The sequence below is a fragment of the Pinus tabuliformis genome, chromosome 6, assembly GCF_031772625.1.
Source record: "Pinus tabuliformis cultivar Carrire ecotype Pingquan chromosome 6, CPIR1, whole genome shotgun sequence".
NCBI lineage: Eukaryota > Viridiplantae > Streptophyta > Pinopsida > Pinales > Pinaceae > Pinus > Pinus tabuliformis.
The window spans coordinates 1,269,785,885-1,269,812,920 of record NC_142292.1 but is presented as its reverse complement, the minus strand read 5'-3'; the positions used below and the strand labels follow the sequence as shown (position 1 = coordinate 1,269,812,920).

Here is a 27,036-nt window from a genome sequence, read left to right as displayed (position 1 = left end):
CCTTCACCATCACGGGCTCAATATGAACCTCCAATTGGCTCTCCCCAAAAGGCTCATCATGCATACTATGCACATCATCCTCCTTAGCTAACTCATGCTCCACCATTGCTCATGTTGAATCACCACTGGTGACTCATCATCCTAAATGTCTCCCATAGGGTCCACTGAGTGTTCATCATATAAATCAAGCCTGTTGTCAGCGACTCTACATGACTCATGCTCCTCGGAGGCATCCTTGTATGAACCCATGGACTCGTCCAAAGAAGAATCCTCACCCTGAAGGTCAGAAGGAATCTCCACCTGCGCTACCTCTATCATCTCCTCAGTGTCACTCAAGCATGAGTGGTCAGGTCCCCTGCAGATGAAGTAGAGTCCCTTCCTCCTTAGCGCATTCTTGCTGCATGATCCCCCAAAGCTGAGCAGTGCCTCCCTAGTCATCTGTCTCCTAAACAACCCAATGTTCTGCTCAACCAACCTCTCAGCTAGTTCCCAAGCAATAGGTGAGACCAACTATTCTCTTCTCCAAACAGATAGTAATTGGGACTGCAACTCCCGACAAATGGCATCACAGCCTCTCATACATGATGACAAGATGGACTGCATGTGTGTTATTGTTGAAGAAAAGTGTAACTAGGTTCGGTATTTGTAAATGTAATTTTGATCTTTATACTTTTCAAGAAAAAGAAATATTATTTTTGTAAATTATTCGAATGAGTTTCATGTTCATTCCATAGGTCTAGGAAAGTCAAAGAATCAAAGTCATGTTAAAGAGCTCTTCTTGAGCATGAATATGGGTCAGCCTAGTGTCAAGTAGCCCTCCAAGACAAGCACCATCCTCCAAAGAAGAAGATTATCGGCAAAACGATGAAGAGATCAGTTAAGTCAACCTCAGAGTATATGCAAATGACATGTCAGCTCAATAAAAGAGACACATCAGTTCACATTGACATGTCAGCTTATTATGGAGGCATAACACCTATAAATAGGCGGCTAGAGTCACCACAGAAACATAGAATTTCGGATAAGTATCTCTGCAACTTCGGAGGTACAGGAACTCGGATTTCGGATGGGTACAGGACTGTCTATCTTTGCATAAGGCTTAGACTTTGGATGGCATCACTGTAGCTTCAGATGAGTGCTATAAAAATAGTAACATTCTCGGCATAAGTATGATGATAAGGGTTTCGGTGCAAGAGGGGAACACTCTGTCTCATCATTCTAGACAGTATCATCTTGGCATAGCAGTGATGACAAGAATCTCATAGATCCCACATCAGTCTACACAATCTTAGCATAATTCAGAAAAGAAGGTCCTATAGTAACACTCTCTGTAGTCATGATCATAAGCATAGATATGATCTCAATGGAGACTCTGTCACAAGGTTATGATCACAACGAAGGAGCAGTAGTCATGACCTCGGTGGGCCTAGGTGCAGACCTTAAGAAGATCTCGGTGGTACAATTAAGACCTCGATGAAAGTGCAAAGATGTTGCAGCAGCAGTGAAGATCTTGATGATGACCTCGGTGGTGCAGCAATAATGATTATCTCAACAGTGATAGGATTGGTGTCTTGGTCTTGGAGTGGCATAGTAAGTCAAGGGTCATGGCCTTGGTGTTCGTCAATTGGAATCTCTATAAGAAGAATTATGTGCAGGTTTTCCTCTCCAAGAGGGAGAGGTTTGGCCTTGGCAGAATGCCAACATCTTGTGTTCTTGTCTCTTTATTTTTGGTAGCTATTTGATGAAATAAGAAACACACACTCTAATAATGTCAAAGAGAAGATTGTGCTAATAAGAAAATTAAAAATGCCTCACAAATAGTTATCAAGTCAAGAAGAATCTCATTAACTACATGTGCCCTAGATTCTTCAACATGGTATCAGAGCTAAGGTGCTAAAGTGTAAGGAAGGGTAGAAAAGAGACATTCAAGGATCAAGTTTGCATCTAAGCGAATCAAAAGATGAGTTTGAAAAGATGTACAATGTTGCATCTCATCTTCATATCAAGGAACAGTCTTGCATATCATAGTCTTGTTGGCAATCACAGTTTCGGGTTCATACTACAAAACTCAAATCTATGTCACAAACGCTAAAAGAAATCATGATATTACAAACCACAGATCGATCATCCTCTGCAATCTCGAGTCTACAATTCTCAGGTGTACTTCACAGTCTCGGTGCTTCCAATGATGAATGGCTCGATGTAACAACAAATGATACTTCACAATAATGCTACATGATCTCAGTACACAGGGATGCTTTATGTCTCGGGCTCACAGTGATATTCTATACTACTACATGATTTAGGGATGCCACTACTGCAAGAACAATAATAGTCTCGGATCTCCTCAAGAAGAATTCAAATCGGTGGCATTATAATCTCACTTCGTGGTGTCAAGATCACATAACCTCCTCAATACAAATATCTCACACAGTTCAGTTTCTCATACTTACAATATATCTTGGTTTTGCAACATGCAATCCTGATGACATCATAGTATGCTGGGTGTTGCATACTACCTCGGTAAAGTCATAGTTTGGAGATAATGTTGCTAAGCAAAACTAGGATAAATCTACTTGGGCTAAAGAAGTGTTAGCTCCTCTATTATGGGCAAGCAGTGCTAAGTCTCAGTGCCATAAAGAGATGATCAGTATCTACACACTGTTGCTAATACTCCACAGTCTATTTATGTGTCAACAATACAATACCATATATCAATAATCATAAAGACCTGATAAGGAGTCAAAGTGCCTTAGAAGTTAAGATGATGAAGCAATTTCGAACATCATAATAACATATAGTCTGGAGCAGTTTTTGTCATGCTTGGTGCTGGACAGTGCAAGGAGTCTTGGTAAGAGGTTTTCAATAATGCTCTAGCAAGAATCTCATTCAAAGAAGCATCAAGGTAAGGATCTCCTCTTCATGTGCCAAGTAAGTATCTTTCATGGTTATGATCTATCTTTGATTTAAATGACTTCGTTGTACAAATCGATATGTTGGTCCTTGTATAAGGAGGATAGTCTCAGTCTTTATAGATAGGTGAAGTCATTGAAATAGGTCTCCTTTGAATTCATGAGAAGAAACTTTTAAAGTCCTCTCACATAGATAATATTGGAGACTTAAAAGAAGTTGGAAGAAGAAAAGATGGTCCTTAAAGGACAATATCAAATAGAGGAGAAAAAGAAAACTCATGTTATTGGTTAGGATGGAAGGAGCTGAATGGATTCCATGATAAGAGGGAGTAGAATTCTTTAAGTTAGCCTCTCTATAAAGTCTCTTTCTAGGCTCTTGGATCCTGCACAAAATGTGACTACAATATGTTATAGGATGTGGTGTAATATTATGGAAGTATTAGAAACAAGATCTTGTGACATCATCACGAGGGTGACTATGATCACGAGGATAAGTAAGATACCTTTGTCAACAACTTAGGGTTTCTATGAAAGAAGGCAAGTTGTAGGCAACAACTTTGCAAAACTCAAACATTTGAAGAATGCTCTTCATGCAACAAAAGGGAAGCATTTGTTGGATAGGGATCTTTAAGATCCTAAAGATTCTCTGATGGAATCTTTACTAGAATATTCACTGATCTAGGGATGAAGCAAGTGTTTCAATAGAAACTCCAACCTATGGAGTTCATGAATAATGATATGATGACATAAGAGCAGTTCAAGGGGTTGAAGATCTTTCAATCAAGGAAGTTGTTGAAAGAAGCTTGGACAACCTAAAGGTAAAATGAGGTATGTATACTTGTATTTAAGTTTTATAATGTCATGTCATATGGTTGCAAATCAATACTTCTATCTTGAGAAGCATGATCAAAGGAAAAGGATCTCCTCCTCTGAAAGGATGCAGAAAGACATAAGTCACACCAGATGAAATCAACATAATATGTCCTCATATGAAATATGAGGTGGTTGACTACAATTACATAACTCTGATTAGAAAACTCCAAAAGGCACCTGGGAATGGAAAGTGTAAAGAAGGAAGAGATCGTGAGATATGCAACCCTGATGAAGGCAATCAACATCCAAAAAGATCAAGAAGACTTGACTAGAAAATCTCCCAGAAATATATGAAGACTCTAATGGAAAAGATGTAGACCCTTGACAATGGATATCTTTGGGAGATGTGTCAACATGAATGTAGGATGTTGATACCTACAAAAAGATGTCATGATGAAGAGCCACCTAGTAAGGTACGATTTGATATATTTGATTTCTTGAATAATATCTAGATAAGTTCATGTAGGGCTACTTACAAGTACAACTAGCATTCATGTGATGAATGGAAGAAGCATGATGAGAAAGAAGTAGTCATATGACGAAGGTTCCAGATATGAAGAAGGCCACTTTCCATGAAGAAAGGAATGACATGACGAACTAAGGAGGAAAGTGATCAATGACTGTTGCCCTACAAGAAAGAAGCTCAACTAACTTTCATGACATCCAGGAGAAAATTCGATCAAGCAGCTGAAGGACCCACAAAGAAGAAGTTGTTGATGTATAGAAGAGTCCCTAGCTAAGAGGGAGCTTTGATAGGTCCCTGATCAAGAGGGAGCTTGGATTAGATCACCCCTGATTAAAAAGGAGTGACAATTGTGTTTTTTTATCTCATGTGTCTTGCAGTAGACCAGGACTAACAACCGTAAGTCCAGGTGAAGGCCATGAATGGAAATGTAGACAGATTATAGACACAACATTCTTGTATTCACCTGAGAAGAAAGAATGGAGGATTGGGTAATCATCTGGCATCCAATGCTCCTTGAGGATGTGTAGGGCATCCAAGATAAGAGTAGGAAGAGGACCGATATTCTTTGAGGGCTAGGAACCCAAGACAAGAATAGTCCTAGAAGGTCATACTCAGTGAACACCCGGGTGGGTATGTACCTTGAGAGACAATGATTAAGGTGTCTATAAGTCATTGGTCTCGCCAACATTGTGCTCTGATCTTATGAGAGATAGAGTTGTTAGTCAAGGCCTTGCTATAAACAATGTTGGTTACTATGATGCTATAACAGATGGGTTACCAATCCGATTCTTCTTATGAGAAATTCTTCAGATTGAGAATGACCAAGTACCATTGTAAATACCTCCCTAGTTAAGAGGGAGTGTTGAAGAAAAGTGTAACTAGGTTCGGTATTTGTAAATGTAATTTTGATCTTTGTACTTATCAAGAAAAAGAAATATTATTTTTGTAAATTATTCGAATGAGTTTCTTGCTCATTCCATAGGTCTAGGAAAGTCAAAGAATCAAAGTCATGTTAAAGAGCTCTTCTTGAGCATGAATATGGGTCAACCTAGTGTCAAGTAGCCCTCCAAGACAAGCACCATCCTCCAAAGAAGAAGACTGCCAACCTAAGTCACCTGACACGGGGATTCGGGATTCGTGGTGTCGGATTCGAACACAATGACCCCTCAGAACAAGACACGTAGGATTCGTTAAATATTATTTTATTAATATATATATATATATATATATATATATATATATATATATATATATATATATATATATTAAAATTAGATATTTTTTACACAAATTTTAATTAATGATACAAATTTAAATACAAAGCATAGACGGTTACTTAGGCACTCTCTTATTACATATACCCATCATAAGAATTCAATGTATCATGTATCATAAATCATGCCTTTTCAAAACTTATAAGTTATTATATGCCATCTCATGCACTTATGAACGTGGATAACCATATGAATGTCGCGACCTTCACAAAGAGTTTATTCAACACATGCCATAAAAGAAACTTCGATGCATGTATGGACTTCGACCTTTTCAATGCAACATAAAACTTCAACTCTTTTTGTTTTAACACAACACCATACATATGACCAAACGACCAATGTACCAGATAAAAGCATTCAACAAGTAGCATAAGACGTCATATCAAATTCAACGCTCCATTGCATAGACAATTACACGATTCAACCTTCAATTCAATGCAGTGTTCAACAAGAGTCAAGGGTACACAGTGAACACATACTTTAATGCACAGACCGCTTTCAAATTCATCACACGGACTATCAACTTGCCAAACGAGCCCTGGAAAATAGGACACGATGTCAAAAATCGTGACACGATTCTAAATTTCGTGACACGCTGGGGTATTCGATGTGTCAAAATCGGATTCGACGTGTCATGGTTTTTGGACACAATTTTGTAGTGAATCGTGTCTGACACGACAGATTCGGATTCGTGGACCCTCCAGAACAAATCCGATTTACTTAGCTACCAACAAAACGATGAAGAGATCAATTAAGTCAGCCTCAAAGTATATACAAATGACATGTCGGCTCAATAAAAGAGACGCATTAGTTCACATTGACATGTCGGCTTATTATGGAGACATAACACCTATAAATAGGTGGCTAGAGTCACCACAAAAACTTAGAATTTGAGATAAGTATCTCTGCAATTTCGGACGTACAGGAACTCGGATTTTGTATGGGTACAGGACTATCTATCTTCGCATAAGGCTCAGACTTCGGATGGCATCACTGTAGCTTCAAATGAGTGCTACATAAATAGTAACATTCTTGGCATAAGTATGATGATAGGGATTTCGATGCAAGAGGGGAACACTCTGTCCCATCATTCTAGATAATATCATCTTAACATAGCAGTGATGACAAGAATCTTAGAGATCCCACATCAGTCTACACAGTCTCGGCATAATTCGGAAAAGGTCCTATAGTAACACTCTCTGTAGTCATGATCATAAGCATAGATATGATCTCAATGGAGACTCTGTCACAAGGTTATGATCACAACGAAGGAGCAGCAGTCATGACCTTAGTGGGCCTAGGTGCAGACCTTAAGAAGATCTCGGTGGTATAGTTAAGACCTCGATGAAAGTGAAAATATGTTGCAACAACAGTGAAGATCTTGATGATGACCTCAGTGGTGCAACAATGATGATTATCTGAACAATGACAAAGAAGAGGATTAATGTCTTGGTCTTGGAGTAGCATAGTAAGTCAAGGGTCATGGCCTTGGTGTTCGTCATATGGAATCTCTATAAGAAGGATTGTGTGTGTTTTCCTCTCCTAGGGGGAGAGGTTTTGGCCCTAGCAGAATGCCAACATCTTGTGTTCTTATCTCTTTGTTTTTGGTAGCTATTTGATGAAATAAGAAACACATACTCTAATAATGTCAAAGGGAGGATTGTGTTAACAAGAAAATTAAAAATGCCTTAGAAGTAGTTATCAAGTCCATAACAATCTCATTAACTACATGTGCCCTAGATTCTTCAACAGTTATGATTGTGTCAGGATGATGTTTCCTAATGCTGCAGAAGCATCGAAACATCTGCAAGATAAGATCATCACACTCAAGATCAAACATGACTTCATATGTTTTGACCATGGCCATGACTTCTAAAATCTCAAGCTTCTTCCGAAAGGTAAAGCCCACATTGTTGTCCAAGTCCTGGAAAATCTCTACTATCAGTCTGAAAATTCTCCTCATAACATCATCACTGTAAGGAGATATAGGGGCAGTGAGTCTCATGATGTTACTGAGACAAGATGCAATTGGAAGTCTAACCCCTTCACAAGGTTCCTCCAAGAACTTGTGTTGTATGAGAGCAAGCATAGCTAGTTTTAGAGCCCAAATTAGTTTCTTCCCTTCTAACTGGCTCACTTTGGAAAGGAGGGCATCTAGTTCATCAAGTTTGAAAAGGACTTTCCATGTGACCCTCATGTGCTTCAAATCTGTCCCAAGAGAAAAAATCTTGTGTCCTATTTCCTGCCCCTTCTGCACATCCTTTGGTTGTTCTCTCTGAAGAATGGCATAAACCCCCTTTGAGAAGGGTCTATTGTTTGCTACTACTAGTTTATTAAGGGAATTTATGAAGGTTTCATCCATGTTTAGCTTAATGATGACAAGGACAACTGTGATAATGAGGCCACTGTTTTTCTGAATTTGAGGAATTTCTCAGTGAAGTGTTTTGGCAAATAGTTGGATGACAAATTGTTGTAGGTATAATTGTGGGTTATAGACAAAGATAGGGCTGCTACAATTTCATTAAATAGGGAATATAAATTCTGATTGCATTCATTCGAATAAAACAACAGTGGCAAAAAAAATAGAGGATCGTAGCATATATATAGGCAGCAAGAGGTTCATCCCTACACATGCCGCAAGATGATCAGTAGTGCCTCTCTAAGACTTTTCTATGTAATAACATTCTCCAGTCGCTTTGTTGAGCTCGCACCATGCTTTGTTCCGCTGACATCCTCAACAAATTGGACTTTCTGTGACGTGAGACTTTGACTTTCGAGCCTCGTCAATTTGTTGACTCGATTAACTAATTAAAACTCATTTGATCGTCCAGGTATGTAGGGCTCGACTTGCTTGATTATGCGGCCACATACAAATTCAACGCACCTTTCGCTGACCTCTGCTACAGGGAAACAACTGACCTCACCTAAATGCTCAATCTTTGTCACCTTATCCACCGTTTGCGGTCCCCTGTGTGACTTTGCGGCCATGGCCCAGCCGCTTGGGCCTATCTCTGGGTGATCTAGAAATTTGATTGTAGCAGCGTATGTGCCCCAGTACCACACGGTTCTCCAATATGCTTTGATGCCCTTCCGCCACAAGATTCCCTTCTGCTCGTCGCGTCCACAATAGTGCTCTTTCTAGTGCCCACTCGCAATTGCACTAAAAATAAATCAATCAACAACCTCCACACGTAAAATCTCCTTGTGATCTACAAACAGTCTGCCGATCTGATCGATTACAATGCGTTGGCTCTAGACGGTAGCTAACCTCGCAAGGTGTTGTTGCATCTTGTCTACGAAAATTGGCAATGCTTCACTGATCGATCCATGTATTTGCACCATCACACAACAACTACTCGACTAGTGAATGCACATGATATTTTTGTATGCTGGAACTCACAACTAACTGTGTGCTCCAAGACAGCCAATCAGTTGTGCCTCTGTGGACAAACCCAGCGGCTCGCTTGAACGTCAAAACGTGGCTTTAACACCTAATCTAATTTTCATACTGGAAATCTAGTGCTTGAACCTGAATTTGATTTTTCTTTGTTGTCTCAGCCTCGCATTCCCATACATGGATTTATTTGATTGTGATCCCCTGAATGAGGTGATCCTTCACAGAGTTCTAGTAACGCGATCTTTGTGATTTGACTTTCGACATTAGCAATGCACCTTTAGCCCTTTTGATGATTACCTCATAAGATGGTTAGACACCCTGGATTACCCAACGTAGCTGGCCACCCAACTCTCGCAACCACAATGGTTCCAACTAGCTCAGAATTACGTCGCTTACTGAAAGCGATCTTCTGACAGAGGTTCCGCACCCAGAAGGGAGTTGGCCCACAGTGGTGGCTCTCTTATCACAAATCTCAAACAACAACTGTAACTATTCGATTTGCTCTCGAATTGATTGAGACGAAAGCGGTTGCTTAATCTTGGCTTCCGTCGAATGACAAATCCTACCAAATTTTCATGCTCTTAATGTCCCTTAGAAGAGGCTCTCGACCTCTTACAGTACTCTTGGTCTGAAATGAGAAAAAGGCTCTCAGCCTCCAAAATCATTGCTCTCGGCCCTTAAATAATTGTGCTCCTGACTTAACACTGTGAGGAGATTCTCGGTCTTACGCACAATAAGTTGATCTTAAACTGATAACAATCTGGCCATTGACCTTGACCTCTCTTTAATAACTCGATCCAAGTACTGAACTCGTTTCTGTGGTTTCTTCAACAGGCTAGATAACTTGGTCTCAATAAAATTAAGATTGGTTCTTTCGATTGCCACGGACTAGACGTGACCAAGGGAAATAGTAATAGAATCAACCTCTTGCAATAAACTCTTGCTTAAGAAATTATCCCTGAAATCGAGGGTTTCTTCTTCAGTGCCTCCACTCCAACACCTAAAATAAATCTGGTCTGGCAAGTTTGACAAACCCTCAAGCTGGCAAGAAAACTAGCTCTGATGCCACTGTAATGTCCCAAACGGGATAATATGCTAATTATGCAGAAATTTACTCAACCCAAAATGTCACCATAAAATCAACATTCTATTAACAGAAGATTGTGTAATGTTCCAAAATAGGAAAAACAGTGATATGAAAACAAATAAAAAATTTCACCACAGAAATTTTAAAACAATTAGAACACACCCATAACAATCAGAAATATGGAAGCGGCTGAGCCATTTTACTATAAACTGGTGCAAGAGTACAAAATATGGAAGGAATGCAGCAAAACCCAAGTGGAGCAATGACAATTCAGAGCTACAATTAACTGAGCAACTGCTGCACTGTGCAGCCCCCAACAATTTTGCATTGTCTGCTGCAAAAATATGGCTGAAAACCACACCTCCGGTTCTCAAAAAATTCTGCAAAATTATTTCTAGGCTCCTTAGGCAAAACCCAGAAAATGCCAAAAATGGTTTGGCTTGGTTTTGACCTTCCGAAATTGACCCCCAAAAAACCTTACACCCTCCAAAACTGTTGAAGAAAACTGATTATCAATACACTAGTAAAATCCTCCTCAAGCACTCCGGGGAAGTAGCAATCACCTCCACTAACACTTCACTTAGTTCTCCCGACAAGGAACAACGCCAATGGCTAAGTCTCCACTACCTACATCTACCCAATCTCTTCCTTCTGTGCGGGCCCCAGGAACTGTGAAATCCCCACTGAAGAAAAAGCTATTTCCTCCAGCCCCAAAACTCACCCAAATTGTAGCAAATCACTAGAGCTTCTCTTCCAAAATTTCTCTTGACAATAGCTCCTTTGAAGAATGCAAACAATCTCAACTTGGTTTCTCTAACTGCATCCTCCAGAAATACGCACCACTTGGAGACACTGAATACAAATGTTGGAAACCACACTGAAAATCACCTCCGGAAGATTATGGATGAACCTCTCTAGGGTGGCACTCGAAGTCCCTCGAAGAAAGGGTGATTTCTCCACTTGGAAAACTCGTTCTAAACAGCAAGTGACCTGGCTAAGCAACTCAAGCAACTAAGAAGAAATTTGATATACCAAAGATGATCAAATGAAGAGTGTTGCCTTCCTTTTATAGATTTTGTGGAGCCTTTTTCCCTCGTTTTCCCTCCTTTGTGGGTCCCTCACTAAGCCTTCGATTTTCCCTCATGCATTTCGAACCATTAGCTTAGGGAGTGTGTATTTCCTTATGTGGGTGGCCCCCACATGCTACTAACGAAACCAAAATAACTTACTTCTAACTCCTAAGTCCTCTAATAAAACCAAATGGGCCCCATCTCCTCCAAAATTGGCCCCAAAATGTAGAAATTAATTGTGTTCCAAAATAATTTAGGAAGGGACATTACAATCCTCCCATCCCAAATGTTGCTTGTCCCCAAGCAACGTCATTGTTGGATGCTAAAGTATATGCTTGCCCTCCCAAGTAGCATCCTCATTCGGCAAGCTCTTCCAACACACCAAGTATTCTCTAATTATCCTGCTTTTGAGCTTCCTTTCCCTGGCCTCCAAGATGGCTTCTGGTTCCAAAACTAGATGCCCCTCATCATCGAGTGGAGGCAACTCCACAACTGTTGTAACATGTTGCCCCAACACCCTCCTGAGGCATGAAACATGGAAAATATTGTGGATCTTGCTCCCTGGCAGTAGCTCCAACTCATAAGCTACCTCTCCAACCCTCCTAATCGCTCTGTAGGGCCCATAAAATCATGGTTGCAACTTTTCGGCCCCCCTTTTGTTTCAGAGTGGACTATCGATACAGCTACAATCGAAGGTACACCAAGTCCTCAAAATGCCTCTCAACCCAATGCATGTCAGCATATATCTTTTATTGGTTCTCATTTGTCTGCAAATTATCCTTAAGAGCCTTGAGGATGTCTTGGCTCTCTAGGATCCAATCTTTGGCCTTTGGGGCCTGACTGTCTCCAAAAATGATGTCAGCAAAAGATAAAGCATCATAACCATATAGAGCATGGAAAGGAGTCATACCAATGGACATATGATGTGTGGTGTTGTAGCAGTACTCTCCCAAGTGTAGCCATCGAATCCATGCCCTTTGCTGCCCTGTCACATAGTTCCTGAGATAACCCTCTAGCCATTTGTTTACCCTCTCTGTCTGGCCGTCGGTCTATGGATGGTAACTGGTGCTCGGGGTGAGCTCTGTGCCCACTAGCCTGAAAAGCTCCTGCCAAAATCCCCCCATAAATCGGCTGTCCCGGTCACTGACTATAGTCTTAGGGAGTCCGTGCAGGCAGAAGACCTCCCTAAAGAACAACTCTGCCACCTGAGAAGCTGAATACCATGTCGGAATGGCAAAGAAATGTGCGAACTTGGTCAATCGGTCGACCACCACAAAAATGCAATCCTTCCCCCACACTGAGGGAAGCCCCGTGATGAAGTCCATAGAGATACACTCCCATTTCCCCCAAGGAATGGGGAGAGGCTCAAACAATCCTGCTGGATGGGTCAACTCCCCCTTGTTCCTCTGACAAGCCTCACACTCATGCACATATCTCAATACGCCCCCCTTGAGGACCTTCCAGGTGAAGCACTCTCTCACTGTCATGTAGGTCTTTTTGAATCCCTGGTGCCTAGGCAAAGGGGAATCATGAGTTGCACGAAGGATACACTCCCTCAACTGTGACCCTGAAACCAAAAATATGCACCCCTTGTAGTATATAACCTCGTCCATCACCCTGTAGCGCCCATCTGCATAACTGCCCTCCAAGATCTCGCATGCCCAGTGATCCTTGGAGTACTCCACTAATAGTTGTGCCTTCCAGTCATGGAAGATGCTCATGAGTGGAAGTCCTGCGAGTCTCTTGGATAGTACATCGACTACCACATTGTGCTTCCCTCGCACATACTAAAAATCATAAGCCTACACCTTGCTGACCTATCTTTGTTGTCTATTGTTGAGGCCCTGTTGCCCCATGAAGTGGTGAAGACAGTTGTGATCTATCTACACTCGAAACCGGTTAACCACCAAGTACTGTCGAAACTTGGCCAATGCATGCATTATGGCCAACATCTCCTTGTTGTATATGGAATATGACCTCTCATGAGGTAGGAGTTTGCTGCTCTCGAAAGAAATGGGGTGCCCACCTTGGGACAAGACTGCCCCAATCCCTTCACCCAACGCATCGCACTCCAGTGTGAAGGGTTGCATGAAGTCTAGGAGTGCTAATACCAGGCAACAACTCATCACCTCCTTGAGGCGATCGAATGTTGTTTGAGCTCCATCTGTCCATGCAAAAGCCCCCTTCTTTGTCAAATTAGTGAGGGGTGCTGCCAATTGTGAGAAGCCCTTAACAAACTTTTGGTAATAAGTGCAAATGCCCAAGAACCCTCTCAGTGCTGTCACATCTCTAGGTACTGGCCAATCCCAAATGGCCTTGATCTTCTCCTCATGCACCTTGACCCCATCTGCGCCGATGATGTGTCCCAAGTAGAGCATCTCCGTCAGCCCAAACTCGCACTTGGACATCTTGGCGTAGAACTATTGCTCCTCCAAGATATGCAACACCACCTCTAGGTGTTGCAAGTGCTCCTCCCACGTCCTGCTGTAGATCAAGATATCATCAAAGAATACCAACACAAATCTCCTCAGTTGACCTTGAACACATGGTTCATGCATGACTGAAAGGTAGCAGGTGCATTGGTCAACCCAAAGGGCATGACCAAAAACTCGAAATGCCCATAATGACATCTGAAAGTTGTCTTCAGGATATCCTGATCCCTCACCCAAATCTGATGATACCTAGACCACAAATCTATCTTAGAGAAGTACTTGGCTCCTCTAAGCTCATCCATCAACTCATCAATATGCGGAATGGGATATCGGTTCTTCAATGTCTTCTTGTTGAGGGCCCTGTAGTCAATGCACATGCGTAGAGTTCCATCCTTCTTCTTCACCAGCATGACTGAAGAAGCAAATGGAATGGAACTCAGTCTGATGTGGCCCAACACCAACAGCTCCCTAATGGTCCTCTCAATGTCATCCTTATAGGCTTTGGGATGCCTATAGTTTGTAGTATTGACTTCCTGCACACCAGGCTCCAACTCTATTGTGTGCTCAAACCTCCTATCAAGGGGTTGCTCTAGTGGTATATCTCCAAAAACTATCGGATATCTATCTAGTATAGCCTGTATGTCTGGATGTGGTGGCTTGGTTTGTCCCCCAACCTTTGAAATCCTCAACTCTACTTCCCATGCTATGTCCCCATTCCTCAAATCGGCCTCTATCTTGTGGGTCGAAATTGTCTGTGGAGGATATGAATGCATGCCCCGAAGAACCACTAGTTTACTATCCGACCCAGTAAACTCCATCTCTAGTTTCCTCTAGTCAGTGGTAACTCAGCCAAGGGAATACAACCATTGGACACCCATCACCACATTGGTGTCTGGTACGTCCACCACGAAGAAATGGTTTGTCATCGAATAGTTCCCCATGGTCACTATCAAAGTGGGAACATATCAAGTGCACTGCATAGTTCTGTCTCCTAGTACTAGAACTAAAAACTCCTCAAGCTCTGTAGTGGTGATGCCTCTCCTCTGGACCATCTGAGCATCAATAAAATTGTGGGTGGCCCCATTGTCTACTAAGACTAAGACATGTTGCCCCTGCACTGTGCCTCTGATCCTCATGGTCAAAAATTTGGGAACCCCACACAAAGAGGCTAGGACTCTCCCAGATGGTGCAAAGGATGCTCCCCCATGTGGTGGTGGTGGTGGTCCCCTCTCTATCGGACCTTCGCTGTCTCCCCCACCAAACTCCAACTCCACCTCATCCTCTTGATCGTTGTCGGAGAAGACCTCGATATAATGGGCCTTGCCCATTGTGCATCGATGGCCCAATGCCCATGGCTCCAACATGTAAAACGCTACTTCCTCCTCCACTCTACAGTGGTGATTCCTCTCCTCTGGACCATCAGAGCATCAATAAAATTGTGGGTGGCCTCATTTCTACCTATGTTGCACGAAACTTCTAAGAACCCAACGTTTTGAGTTGTACCCATACCCAAAACTCCGAAACTTGGTCGAAACTAGGCTGAAACTCGACCATCCTATAATCATCTGTGAGAGTTAATATAGGAATGTTTTTCCTTCTAAATTCTCATCTATGGGTCTTATTCCCTTTTTTCTTGCAAGATAATGTGTTATTGACATATACACTTATATATATATATATATATATATATATACATATATGACGTTTCGGCCAACGTTTCCATTTTTGGGAGGTGACATTTCTAAATGTACCCGTTTCGAAAACTCTGAAATGTTTCGGCGTTTCATGCAACTTAGTTGTCTACTAAGACTAAGACATGTTGCCCCTGCATTGTGCCTCTGATCCTCATGGTCAAAAATTTGGGAACCCCACACAAAGAGGTTAGGACTCCTTCGGATGGTGCAAAAGATGCTCCCCCATGTGGTGGTGGTGGTGGTGGTCCCCTCTCTGTCGGACCCTTGTTGTCTCCCCCACCAAACTCCAACTCCACCTCATCCTCCTGATCATTGTCAGAGAAGGCCTCAATATAATGGGCCTTGTCCACTGTGCATCGATGGCCTAGTGCCCATGGCTCCTGACATGTAAAACACAACTTCCTCCTCCTGAGGTCTCTCCTGGTGTCATCGTCCAGCTGCCCTCGCCCTTGGGCTACTCTCTGCGTTGGGGGTGCTCTAGTGTCACTCCCCTTCTGAGGGTAGGGAGTGCGTGGTGGAAAGGGTGCCCGGGTCTTGGGGATGGCCCCCTGCAAATCTCTTGTACAAGTCACGACCTCCAATAGAGTAGAGGGTCGGTGTGACTTCATCAGTCCACGCAGTGGCTCTGTCATCCCCTCTACAAATGTCTATACTCGCCTAGCATCCGACAAATCCGGTACCATGACCGAGACCCTCAGGAACTCCGAAATATAGTGCTTTGGATGTCTTGTATGCCTGAGTTGGGTCAACTCCCTGAAGTGGGCCTCCACGCTTCACTACTCTCCATGTGAAATCCTCATAGGAGGTCACATTGGCATGCCCATATTGGACAAGCCATGAAACCACTAGTCGTGTGCCTCCCCCACCAAATGCAAATTGGCTATTTTAATGGCCTCTACCTCTGTCATCATGTTGAGCTGGAAATAGGTGTCCAGCTTCTCCACCCAAGCACGGGTTGTGCACTTGGTGGTGCCATCATATGCAGGGAAGTACATCTTCCCAATGGTGCGCTACAACTCATAGTTCGGCGTGCCCTAGCCTCCATAGCTCCTCCCCTCCTCGTTCTGCTTAAGCTGGCGAAAATATATGAAAGATAGTGCTTCTCTGAAGTCTGCTCCCATGGGCTACCACTCCTTGAAATGCTCTCCCATAGGTGATTGATCGTCAACTCCTCCCGATTCACCTGGTGCCAAAGGTAGGAAAGAAGGTAGCGTGGCTCTTGTTAGTCCACTAGAGGGTGGAGTTTGTGCAGTAGGTGAAGGGTGGTCAAACTGTTGAGAGGCTCCCAAAATCTCTCCAAATAGAAAATCTTGGTGAGTGCTTCGTTCTCAATTGTGTATTTTGATTTCATCTAACATCTCATTCTGCCCCTTTCCCAAATCATTTAGGGCCTTCAAGAGATAGTCAAAGGAAACCTTATCTCTAATCATGGGCTCCCCCATGTCTTCTGCTATCACTACCTTCCCATGGTCCTCAGTGTCTGGAGTGATTTCTAGCTCCCTCTCCCTGCACCGGTACCTTTGCCTCTTGTAGGTAATATTACTTTTGTCCTCCTCACTCATAGGAAAGTCCCCCACGACTGAGCTCTGACACCACTGTAATGTTCCAAAATACGAAAAACAGTGATATGCAAGCAAATAACAAATTGTCACCACAAAAATTTTAAAACAATTAGAACACACCCATAACAATCAGAAATATGGAAGCAGCTGAGCCATTTTATTATAAACTGGTGCAAGAGTACAAAATATGGAAGGAATGCACCTGGGTTTACCTCAAAGGCAAGAGGAGAAAAGCCCAGGTGAAGCAATCACAATCCAGAGCTACAATCAACTGACCAACTGCTACAATGCGCAGTACCCAGCAATTCTACACTATCTGCTGCAAAGATATGGCTGAAAACGCCACCTTCGGTGCTCAAAATATTCTACAAAATTATTTCTAGGCTCCTCAAGCAAAACCCACAAAAACCCAGAAACGGTTCGACCTAGTTTTGGCCTTCCAAAATCGACCCCTAGAAAGCGCTACGCCCTCCATAACTGCTGAAGCAAATTGACTATCAATACACTAGAAAAATCCTCCTCAAACACTCCATGGAAGTAGCAATCACCTCCACTAACACTTCCCTTATTTCTCTCGGCAAGGAACAACTCCAATGGTTGAGTCTCCACTACCCACGTGTGCCCAATCTCTTCCTTCTGCGCTGACCCCAAGAACTGTGAAATCCCCACTGAAGAAAGTTATCTCCTCCAGTCCAAAAACTTACCCAAATGGCCGCAAATCACCAGAGCTTCTTGTTCGGAATTTCTCTCGACAATAGGTCCTCTGAAGAATGCAAAAGATCTCAACTCGGTTTCTCCCACTGCATCCTCCAAAAATACGCACCACCTGGAGACACTGAATACAAATGCTGGAAATCACACTAAAAATCACCTCTGGAAGATTATGGATAAACCTCTCTAGGGTGGCACTCGAAGTCCCCTGAAGAAAAGGTGAGTTCTTTGCTTGGAAAAATCGTGCTGAACAGCAAGTGACCTGGCTAAGCAACTCGAGCAACTAAGAAGAAATTTGATATGCCAAAGATGATCAAATGAAGAGTGTTGCTTTCCTTTCATAGATTTCGTGGAGCCCTTTTCCCTCCTTTTCCCTCCTTTGTGGGTCCCTCACTAAGCCTTTGATTTTCTCTCTCATGCATTTCGAACCATTGGCATAGGGAGTGTGTATTTCCTTATGTGGGTGGCCCCCACATGCTACTAACAAAACCTAAATGACTTACTTCTAACTCCTAAGTCCTCTAATAAAAATCGAAGGGACCCCTTTTCCTCCAAAATTGACCCCAAAATGTAGAAAGTAATCTTGTTCCAAAAATAATTTAGGAAGGGACATTACAGATTGCCATGTAATATATAACAAATAGAGTTCATGCAATTTCATAACACGATAAGTAGAAAATAATCTCAGCTTTTATTATGGTAGATAAACTTGGTTACATGCAAATACAACCAATATAGCTGAGATGAAACGCTGACCTCGACAAATCTATTGCATTGTTGCACCGGCCTCCCAAAACTAAACTGAAATCAATCATTGCATCTGTGAACTCTAGTTGAATCCACTAAGGTGATGAGGTGTGTTTCCTTCCATTCTCACCAAAATCACCTAAGGGTTTCTCTCTTGGGGCTACCCATGAAGTAGAGAATCGAGTTCTCAACTTCTCATACAAGAAGTAATGCCAAATCCAAAATGTTCCCCAATGGCCTCCTCCTTTTCTTTATAGATCGCATGGACCCCTGTAGAACCTCCTATTTTATTATTATTTTAATCATGGGGCACTTTTCCCTCTTTTATTTCAATTAAAATATTCTTTTTAATGTGGGAAAAGGGTAAATTGGCCACCATGTCTCCTCAGATCACTGAAACTCACATCTAACCATCCCATCATATAGATCTTCCCGTTTCGGTTCCAATGAGCTATTACACTAAGGTGTTCTGTCAAGTATTCCTCCTGGAATGCCACCTTAAGCATAATTAATTGAGTCAAGCCCAATAATAACTCTATTTTCTGAAACTTGTCGGAATGCGGCAAAACAAAAGGCAAACTGTGAGGATGATGGAATATACCAAGCAAATGCCATTAGACCTCATAGAAACTCCTCAAAACCCCTCCAAAAGCACCTGGGCCTACTGATGACACCAACCTGCACCTGTGACATGTCTACCCCCAACTCTGAAAGTCCATCCTAACCATGTCATAAGGAACACCAAAAAAAGGAAGATTACACTTCCAGTGACACAAGTTAAGGTCATTCCTTGTTTCCTTTCTCAAATCTATCGTTCTGCCATCTAGGTCATTCCAAAAGTCTTCTTGATCAGTGTGCAGAAGTGGAAGATGTCAATTGCATATCAGATCAATGTTACATTTATCGTTATCGGAAATTTATCGCCGGAGGCCCAACATTTAAATTATTAGCAATATTAGGGAAATTATCATGAAACTTTTAAAAATAAAGAAATAAACATTTTTTCTCAATGTTTTAACTTCTAAAACAACATCAACATCAAACAAACACATTTCTACATAAATATGAAAATAAAATCAATGTAAAAGATGTATAAAACATCAAGTGATACATCAGAGAACGATCTTGAAATATGATATTTGTCCCGAGGCATAAGATCTAATAGAATGATACAAAATCATATCAAAACAAAAATAAATGTATCTCAAGAGATGAATCGTGGCAATGAGAACAACAAATTTCCCCTTGTTTGCTTGATGGAAAATGGTTACAAGTTACAACATCCTCAAACAGACCAAAAGATTGTTCGACCATAAAATACATGAAATATTCAAATTTTGAAAAGAACATATAATTCATGTGCATCCATATGAATCCAAATTATTATACACAAATATGCAAAGTTTCTCATGTATATAGCAAGGGTTCTGTTGTCGCACAGATTGACACGACAACACTCAGACCGGGGGCTGTCACCCTGATCCCCGATCTCTCCGTTTAAGCCTGTCTCCCGCGGCTAAGGGGGGTAGACCCTATGAGGTGATGAAGACCAACTGTCGACCAGTTGGTTTGGGAGACACGAAGAAACGAGCACTAAATTGATTTTGAAGTTAAAAGACCAGTGCCTTGTAAGATTTATGTTTAAACGATTACTTGCTAGATGATATAGAAATACAAACCATGAAAAGCAATCATTTATCATCAAACGACTAGGACGGCGTAAGATATCTGTTAAAACCACAAAATTCAAATCTCAATAACGATATCCAGCTATTAAAAATTTCGAAAAAGATCAAATGCTTTAAACAACCATGCGAGAATCATTAACCAGATATCATATGCAGCTAATCTTCAAGATTGATCATTCATGTGCAGATTTGTCAATAAATTCGAATCTCAGCAGGAAAAATAAAATGCGACAAAATGCGATTAAATCTGGCGAATTTTCAAAATAGCCCTTTTATGCTTTTCAAATTATGGCAAAAATCTAAAGCTAATAAAATCCAGTTTTACACCTTTTTTATTTATTATATTTTTTTAAATTTTGAAATTTTTATGATTTTTAAAAGGGAAAATTAAAATAAAGCTAAATTAAATTTTAAACAAAAATAAAATTTAAGAAATCCTAAACTAAATATTAGACTAAGGCAAAACTTAAGATCATTTTGAGTCTATTTTAATTTAAATTTAAATCTAAAACTAAATCTCTAACCCTAAAGAAAAGACTCGTAACTAAAACCAAAATTATGAAAAGAAAACCTAAGCACTACGCAACCCTTATTCTCATGACGCTTTACGCTCTTCAGCAAGATGGAAACCGAGACCAGATCACCACAAATCAATTGCTTGAAGCTTCATCTGCGTGATATAATGTGCTCGACGGCGGAAAATCTTAAACGTAACCACATAAACGTTTTTATGAAACAACTGAATGCCCTAATCGACAGAATCGTAAGACTTAATGACTGAAATGCATGAACACGATTGGCGTAACAGGATTTTTCAATGGCGTGATCGAGGGGGCGTAAACGACAGAAAGCATAACCTTCCCAAAGACACGATGACCAAATGCATAAACAGGATTGATGCACAAATGCACAGTCGACGACGGCAAATGGAAATCGATTTTGAGATTTACTGAAGACGGAGATACGCAGAAATTACCTGGCTCAAATGATGAATATGGCGGATGGCTCACGTTTTCAGATTTTACCTGATTAGCCTGATGTCTCCACGCGAAATATTCACAACTGTTGCAGCGGCGAGGATGCGTGCTTTCACCTCACGCGTATCGTTTAGAAACTCTGTTCTCTGCGTGTGGGTACATGGATTTGCTGTCAACCGAAGTCCTGATATCTTCCGAATATTCCTTCCGCAGGTAATGTGATACGTGGGCTCAGCGGATTTACATAAGTCAATGGCAGTGAACAGGGACGCAGATCGATTTATACACCCTGATTATATTGATGTTCACAGTATTTCAAAAGTGTGCCTTTCCTGCAAGATAGAGAACAAAAGCCCACAGATATATGCAAAATTTTAAAGTAAAACCCTTCAAAACTATCCTAAAATCACAAAAAAATTTGCAGTAAACAAAATCAAAACCCTAGCTCCAGCAAAAGAATTACAGTATTTATAGATCTAAGGCTCTTTAGTAGCCAGATTTATCGATAATCACAGTAATTTTATCAGAATTTAATTTAAATGTAAAATGCTTCAGAAAACCCTGCATGCGTTCATAAGAAAATTATTTCGAATGATAAGCCCGAGATCGAGAACTGGCTGGGCTCTTTCAGAAAACACAACCCAGGAGTTGGCTGGTTCAGCCGAGAACTTCCCCTAACGCCCGGTAATCTGAAAAAAGGATTTCCTGCACAGCTTAAAATCAACCATCAACGTAGAAGGAGAAAACAATAGTGAAACCCTGATCAAATGGAGATACCTGCCAATATATTTCAGAATCTAAACTATCATTCAAACCCCAAAGATCAGACAAGATACCTGTGCCTAGATCAATCTTCATTAAGCTATCATTAATGGCTGAAAATAAAATTATGCAGAACAAATAGAACAATCTTACAGCATTTTCAGAAGAGTAACACTAGCAAGATTTTTAACCCCAAAGTCTTCTTTATTGCACAAAAAAAATGAACTACAAGAGAGCTTCTTCAGCACCAGACTCACAGATCCAATCTGATCTCAAATGACTCCTAGCACCCTATTTAAAGGAAAAGATCCCAACGGCTAGTTCGAGTGATCCATGTCGAAATGATCTCGACCGTCGATGAGGATCAAAACATCTCTTAATCTCATCCGTCGAAATTATTAATTCATTAAAAAATGAAATTTTGCATGTATTTACTCAAAATATTATTATTTTATTATTTTTTAGGGTTTTTGCTTTATTTTATAATTTTTTATTATTTTTTATTTTTTATTATTTTTTTTATTTTATTATTATTTTATTTTTCAGTAATTTATTTTCAAATTTTCAAATTTTTTAATTTTTAATTCATTTTTAAATGGATCCTCGAACTTAGCCTTTGGAAAAATCACTTAGGACCTAGGACTTAGGACTCATGAGGGGATTTACAACATTTTCCAACCCTCAAGACACTTTACATCATGACTTTTACAATTTACATCTTAAGGGGGAAACCCCTTTATCATAGACCCTCAATAACCACCCAGTTCTGTGACACAACTATAATCTAGCAGATTAACACACTAGGATTCTGCTAAAATTCTAATGACAAAATCCATCCCGGCTTTGGGGTCAGGCTGAAGGAAAACTCTGCCGATCATGGATCGGTGAGACGAAAAACCTTCCGGGACGTAGATTACCATTAGAAAGTTAGGTCCACCTAGGCAATTTACATACACGACTCATATCTGCTAAGATTATTTACAATTCATACATGCAGACTGGGTTTACAATATAAATTGATGAAGCTGCCGATGACTGCAGAATGGCACGGACATGTCGATCAAGTGCTACCCCTTTTTGCGAAGAAAAGGGGGTGTACTGCATGGGTAGTTGACCGGTAATGGTCAACAGGTTCATATAACCAAAATATCATCGAGTGTTAGCCATCTTTAAATCAAAAAAGATCAATAGAGAGCCTCTAAATTGCCTCCAAAATCCAAAGAAAATAATGCTACAACAAATAGCTACATAACATCAAAATCGTTGCCTATATTGGGATCCTCCTTGTCAAGATCACCCTCTGAGCATTAAAATAAGATAGAAAAAGCTTAACATCCTAATCGATGATTTTGCTTGAGTGAAGTGTACATTTTTACTAGGATTTAAGCCACATGGTTTGGGTTCGAGTTCGGGTTTGGCAATGATTATGTTTGGTTCATGTTCAAATTTTTTGATGAGGTTCAGAGGAGGTTCGCCACTAGGTTCGTCTATATATATATATATATATATATATAGTTTAAAATGAAATATAGGATAAAATAGTAAGATATAAACATCAATAAACATAAAAAAATGCTATCACGAACATGGAAATTGCCAGGATAGATTACAAGCTTGAGTTGTGACACGAGGTTATGAGTTTTTATCTATGGACTTATTCAATCGCTATGAGGTTCAATGAGGTTTGCCAAATCTCAAAAAAAAATTAAGGTTCGCCAAAATTTGAACCTCAAAGTTGAAGTTCAACAAACCTTGTGACATAGACTAGGATCATGAACAATTGAGTGAAGTGTACATTTTTACTAGGGTCATGAAGGAGGAGCTCGCAAGTCAATGCCACCAACATCGAGGTACATAGAGGGCTTGGTGATCTTGATTAAATGTAGAAACGTTGCAATCCTGCCAATTGTTAAGTCTGCTAGATTTTGTGTGAATCTAAAATTCTGCTTTCTCCAGAAGAAATCCAATGAGGTCAGAACCATTCTCAAACATCCCGAGTCAATTAATGGTAATGTTAAAAATTTAAGTAAAAGATATTTTCATCTTTTACTTTAAGAATTTAATAATACCATTAACTATTAGGTTATGTATCTCATGAGATGAATCATGGGAAATGAAAAAAATGGATTTCACCTTGTTTGCTTCATGGAAATAGTCAGAGTATCCTCTCAGCTCAATCCCCTAACTTTTAAAAACTTATGGTCAAAAGAAAAAAAGAATTGTTAATAAATTGAAATTGTCAGAGACAAGGCGATAATTTCAAAACGACAAATTATCATGATAATTACTGCCAATATTATCGCCGAAGTTGGTTTTGGCGATATTATCGCTATAAGTGCAACACTAAGATAGAGAAGCTAATATTACAAGAGAAAGGTAGCACGTGAAGGTAAACCACCGCATAAATGTTATTTAGTCATTAAGTTAGACAAAGATAGAAGAGCATACCAGAATATACTAATTAATTTTGAGCCTCTTATGCCATTGTATAAGCTCTGGGCATTGTTCTGTGCTTATGTTTCATAAAAATTCCTACCATTTTTGCTGGGAATTAGCTGCTGAGGATTTGTGAGTGCATTTCTCAGCCTATTCCTTTACAAGTGTCCTAGCTGCATTTTGCAGTCATCAGAATCTAACTCTGCAATCTCTGACATTATTTCTTCTCAAGGATATTGGGTAAACTGTGCAGTTCTTTGCACTGGACTCACTGTTGTGCTGTGTTGATTGAATGGCTACCATTTTATTGACATACAAAACTCAGGACATTTAATAATTATGGATAGAATAGTCACATGCTATGCGGGCTTCCAAACTCAAAATTGCCACTTGTGATGGATCATAGATGGTGTTGTCTCTAGATCTGTTGTAGTGATTCTATGAAGCTGGTATGATTTGCATAGTCAGAATTCTTCAAGAACACTGTAAAACTTATTATTATTCTAAAGTGTCTGGGTATTAATGATCTTAAATTCCCAAAGGGTTTTCTTGAACAAAGATAATCCCTGCAAACTTAACATTTTTACCAGTATTAACTTTCAAAATATTTTATGACTTGTTGATTTACCTGTGGAACTATATAGATAACTTTTTTGCCTTTCTGAGCATATATGGTTGTCATATATCCTAAGTTCAATAAAAAATAGCAATTTCCCTAAAATAATTGTTGAACCTTGCAGGTCCGACGTGTAGCTTCTGATATTGACAGGGGCAGAATCTGCAGCGGTGGTCGCAATGGAATTCTTCGGCTTTGGGAACCAATGGTACAAACATGACAGTTGTACCATAAACTCATTTACAATATTAGTCTGCAAACAAGCAAGAAAACACCATTCTATTTCTTGTGAGGTATAAGGGACATATTTTGGCATGCATGAAGAGACCATCATGACATGTATGATTATTGTATTGTATGAAGTGAGAAGGCATAGCTTATTGAGTTTGCATTTGCAGTTTTGAAATGTAGCTGTATAATATATAACCAAAATTATATGATTCTAAATTTTAGCATATTTTGGATGAACTTAAGCAGCTGCATGATTATTTTTGTATGGTATTGTATGGTATTTTTGTATGGAAGTTTGTTTCTTGTAGATTTATGTTCATTACACTTTCATAGCTCAAAGTGTTAGTGATAAACTCTTAGAATTTCAAATTTTTCATTTCCGTCTTAAATTTTAAGGTGTTTATTGTTGTATTTCACCTCTTGAGAATGGTATAAGCAGAGGTAGGGTTTAGTTAAATGTTGCTATTTAGCAGGAAAGCATTACTATGTTAATTTAGATGGAAAGCATCTAAGCCAAAGCGACCACCCATTTGCATTGAAAAAACAATCTAGTTCTTAGCAATATTGTAGTCCTTGGGTTATTCATGGCCTTCTACAGGTGTGAAGCACAAGAGCATGCCAATCTAGAATCAGCAACAACCCATTGACCTACAAATGGAAATTAAAAGCCCATTCCATCCACTTGAAAAGGCAACTTCAGAGTTTCTACTTCTTGATGTCTGATGTAACAGGAGCAAGGTTGCATGTAAAAGTTTGATGGCACAAACATCCTGTGTAAGTTTCCAATTTCTAAAAAGCTTCCCCTTAAACAAGATTTGCGAATGAGGCTAACAAACTCTGGGCTTAAGCCTTATATGGGATAGTAAGCTAATAATTATTAAATAATTCTGTTGGCGTGGTGTTTTATGACTGATTAGCACAATACCTAGGATGATTCAATGTTGCTTTAATTCGGTGCTATCCATTAACTTTCAATAAGACATGGCCACCTAAAATTTTACACCTGCCCTGTGCTTCAAGTAAACAGATGAAAAATAATAATTCCCTTCTTTTATGCTCTCATCCATTCTTCTTTATGGGAATTTTTTTGCATGTAGAAGATTGTTCTACACAGACTTTTTACATACTCATCATGTGAGAAAGAGAGAGCAAGCTAGAATTTTGAACTGCACATCAAAAACCAAACAATGTGTTTTGCTTTTATGACAAAATTTTTGAAATGATGGTCATATTTTTAGTTTGAATGCCATGAATGGGATACAACCATGCTAATCAGTAATAGACCAAACTAAGTCGATCAATGTATTTATTAATATAGGATCTATCATGAGAAATATATATATATATATACACACACACACGAGAGTAACTAAAGAAACATTGTTAACTCTTGTCTACTTTTTATAGAAGGACGAGGGAATTCTCTGCAAGAAATAAAGCTTGTAAATGGAAGAGTTGAAAGAAAGAAGAAAATGCTGGAAAATATCCACAGTGGGAAATCTTACAGTACTTTGTATATCTTTTCAGTGAAGGACTAACAATGTGTTATCTACAAATTATACCTGGTGTTTTTAAATACCATTGTAGATTTTTGGCATGCACATCCCTCTTTTGTGCACTAGCATTGCGAAGAAACTCCATTATTCTCTTAAAGAAAATGTTGACTCGTCAAAACAGAATTTCATCAACTTCATAGTTGCATGATAAGAATTAATAATTTCACATGCAAAATGAACAATTTTGAAACAAAGACAATAAACTTAGATTTGTTGTAATATTCGTAATGGAAGTATTAAGTGAATAATAGAAACATGCACTATAACAACTAGGATTTTCAACACATGAAGGAATTCAAAACACGAGGAAATGCACCAAAAATATGCGCCATTTTATTTATTTCCAAGCAAATAGAGTACAAGTATGAAAGAGGAACCTAGGTTTGATACAACAAGCAAATCCAAACTCAGGTGATGATCAAGCTGCCCAAATGTCAGATGAGCTCCCCACCATGATTCTTCGTTAGCCTAGAAAACTATTGCCATTGTTGTTGTAGGTGAATTGAGATTTTGGCCCTCAAATCTACTCCAAAAATATTGATAAA

The 27,036-nt window shown here is 39.9% G+C and overlaps 1 protein-coding gene across 2 annotated transcripts in view; it reads left to right on the top strand.

The window, feature by feature from the left end:
- SCD1 (stomatal cytokinesis defective / SCD1 protein (SCD1)) overlaps positions 1 to 25,200 on the top strand; it is a 470,752-nt gene extending 445,552 nt beyond the window's left edge. For both annotated transcript variants that reach the window (XM_089426037.1, XM_089426039.1), the window contains one exon: positions 24,829 to 25,200. In XM_089426037.1, coding sequence (XP_089282163.1) covers positions 24,829 to 24,924 — 96 coding nt within the window. In that variant the 3' untranslated portion in view covers positions 24,925 to 25,200. The remainder of the gene's footprint in view (positions 1 to 24,828) is intronic.
- The last annotated feature ends 1,836 nt before the right edge of the window (positions 25,201 to 27,036 follow it).